The sequence below is a fragment of the Chaetura pelagica genome, unplaced genomic scaffold (genome assembly GCF_000747805.2).
Source record: "Chaetura pelagica isolate M959 unplaced genomic scaffold, ChaPel_1.0 scaffold90, whole genome shotgun sequence".
NCBI classification, from domain to species: domain Eukaryota; kingdom Metazoa; phylum Chordata; class Aves; order Apodiformes; family Apodidae; genus Chaetura; species Chaetura pelagica.
In genome coordinates, this window is record NW_009953496.1 from 10,267,372 (window position 1) to 10,269,979 (window position 2,608).

The 2,608-nt window shown below is 37.8% G+C and overlaps 1 protein-coding gene across 1 annotated transcript in view; it reads right to left on the reverse strand.

Moving 5' to 3' along the window:
• Positions 1 to 2,608, reverse strand: part of RSAD2 (radical S-adenosyl methionine domain containing 2) — a 5,846-nt gene that overhangs the window by 2,485 nt on the left and 753 nt on the right. The window contains exons 2-4 of the mRNA XM_009999241.1: positions 2,389 to 2,550; positions 1,721 to 1,950; positions 262 to 411 (exon numbers count right to left, since the gene is read on the reverse strand). Of these exons, the coding sequence (XP_009997543.1) occupies positions 262 to 411; positions 1,721 to 1,950; positions 2,389 to 2,550 (542 nt within the window). The remainder of the gene's footprint in view (positions 1 to 261; positions 412 to 1,720; positions 1,951 to 2,388; positions 2,551 to 2,608) is intronic.

Here is a 2,608-nt window from a genome sequence, read left to right on the forward strand (position 1 = left end):
TTCCTGCTGGTTTCCTCAGGATTGTGATCAGTGAGGTTTTACTCTTCTATTAATAACTTTGTGCTCAATAAAACTCCTTAAAGAAAATTAAAAACCTTGACTTTCACCATAAAAAAAGCAGTTGCTGACAAAGTTTTGCTGTATCTCTTGTAAGCCAATACTAATAGGGAAAGTGTTAATTGCCATGAAAGCTTCTAGCTCTTTTCCATCTTTCCTACTTCACTTACACATCAAGTTACCAAAGGACAGTTTCAATTCTACCTTCTGATTAGATTCTGGTACCAAACAGGAGACATCTTTGTGGTGATCCAGGAATTTTTCAAAGTCTTCATCACTGATGACAAATTTCTCTGCTTCTCTCAGTGCATCCTCACCAGTGTTCTCCCCTTCAATTAGCAGGCACTGGAACACCTGAAGACAGAAAGCATCTGGTCAAGATTTTTTGTTTTCACTTGCATTGAGGATAAGAGACTCTCTCCACAACAAAAACCTTTAGTTGTCTCAGTGGCAATGTATTTAATTTTTCTGTCAGTGGAGCCACACTGGCACAAATTGTGATAAATTAATACTACATGAAGGGCATGCTGCAGATATATATTTAGGAAATTAACATTACATAGTTCTAAATGTAATTATACAGTCATGGTTCCTGATCAGGTTTCCACACAAATCTTCACTGCTCTGGTCTTAATAAGGGATCAGATAATCAAAGCTCACGTAAAATTTTGATTGAACCTCAAGTACCATGGCTGCACTATAAATGCCCGTAAGTAATATGTATGATGAAGACCATTAAGTCGATCTTTCAGATTAAAGAATATAACCTGATTGTTGACTATAAGTTTACTAGCTTCAGATGGTCACAGAAAATATGTGGAAGACTCCCGAGAAACAAAATGTAATAGTTTGTCTCTCTAACAGCCTCTTTCTAAAGGCCAGGTCCTCAAATACTTTCAGAATAGACTTTGAGAAGGGAAAAAAAAATGTGCCTCTGCCATCAACATGCTCTGTCACCTCAGTAAGAAAGTAGGCCAGGAAGCTTTATAAAATATTAAAAAATATGTCATATTTTCCTTACACTCCTTTAATAGGACCAAGGCTTCACTTACAGTGATTTTATTTTTTTCTGCAAAATCATGTGTATATACCAGTTTCCATGAAGCTAATAACGAGAAATTATTCCACAAGTTCTCCCATATTTACAAGTCACATCATTTCTACACATTTTCAAACTGGTAACATAATGTATTTAATATACTTCTAGAAGAAAATATCATAATATATACATAGTAACCATTAATACTCTACAACAGAACATGTCTAATGTACACATATGTTGGTGATAATACATTAATACTGTCTTTAATTGTATGCTAACTCTTCCTTATTTTCTCTACACCATGACACATTTCCAGACGTCAAAGGCCCTCTGTCTTACTTTCAGCATCATAAAAAAATAGATCTACCTATGCTGAAATAGTAATTGCCTTTAAATATCACAACAAAAAAGATTTCTGACATATTAGGCTCCATGTAGTTGCAGAAAGAGACAACCTAACTCAACACCACATAACACTGATAAGAAGTCCACTAACACCAGATCAGGCTGGAGCTGGAGATATGACTGAAGTCATTAGAGGGTCAGACAATTCCAGGAATTAATTACTTCATTACTTCTTTTCTCTGAATGGGAAACCTATGGTATACAATACTTTCTTACCTTCCAGCGCACAGGGTTGAGTGCCTTGATCTGCTCATTCATATCTTCCTCAACATTAAACCTGTTGATCACTGAGTTTATCTTGAAAGCAACAGCATAGTCTCGACACCATTGTCTCAGTTTATGCAGATTTTCCACATGGTTCTTCTTTCCTTGACCACGGCCAATCAAAACATTGACATCCTCATTAAAACTATCACACGAAATTGCCAGAATGTCTAAATATTCACCTGAAAAAAAGTTTTAAACATTAGTATTCAGTCCCTCGGTTAAAAACTGTGAGGAGCCTGCCCGCTTTCATATTCTTGTCATCTGTCACAAAGTGCCATGTAAATACAGGTCTGTGAAGTCATCACATGAACCGCAAAAGTGACAGCACCAGCAGCATCAAAACATGCATTTAGTTTGTGCGTCCCCAGCGTTATGGTAACAGTTTGAGCTACTAGTTTATTACACTAATATACCAAAAAGGCAATAGTAGAAACTGCCTATGTTCACAACATATAATTAACAGTATTTCTCTGGTATTTATGTTTGGTTTGCATTTACTGTAAATGAACCACTAACAAACCATCTCCCACTTGCACCAAATGCCATCTTTGGGTGAGGCTGCCCCAGGGAGGCCCCAAACCCCACCAGTGCTGTTGGGCACAGCTGTTTTTCCTTACCATACTTCTTGAACCACCGCTCTTTTATCAGGCTGCCATTGCTCACAATGCTGACACTTGGTAGCTTCAACTCCTGCTTGCAAAACTGCACCAGTTTGCCTACAAATTCGCCTCTGTCCTGAAGAAACGGTTCTCCTCCGGAGAAATTTATTTTCTCCATTCCTAGAAAAGGACCAAAACAAGATGCTGTGGAGCTCTGCCTGCCTCTTGCCCGCCTCTC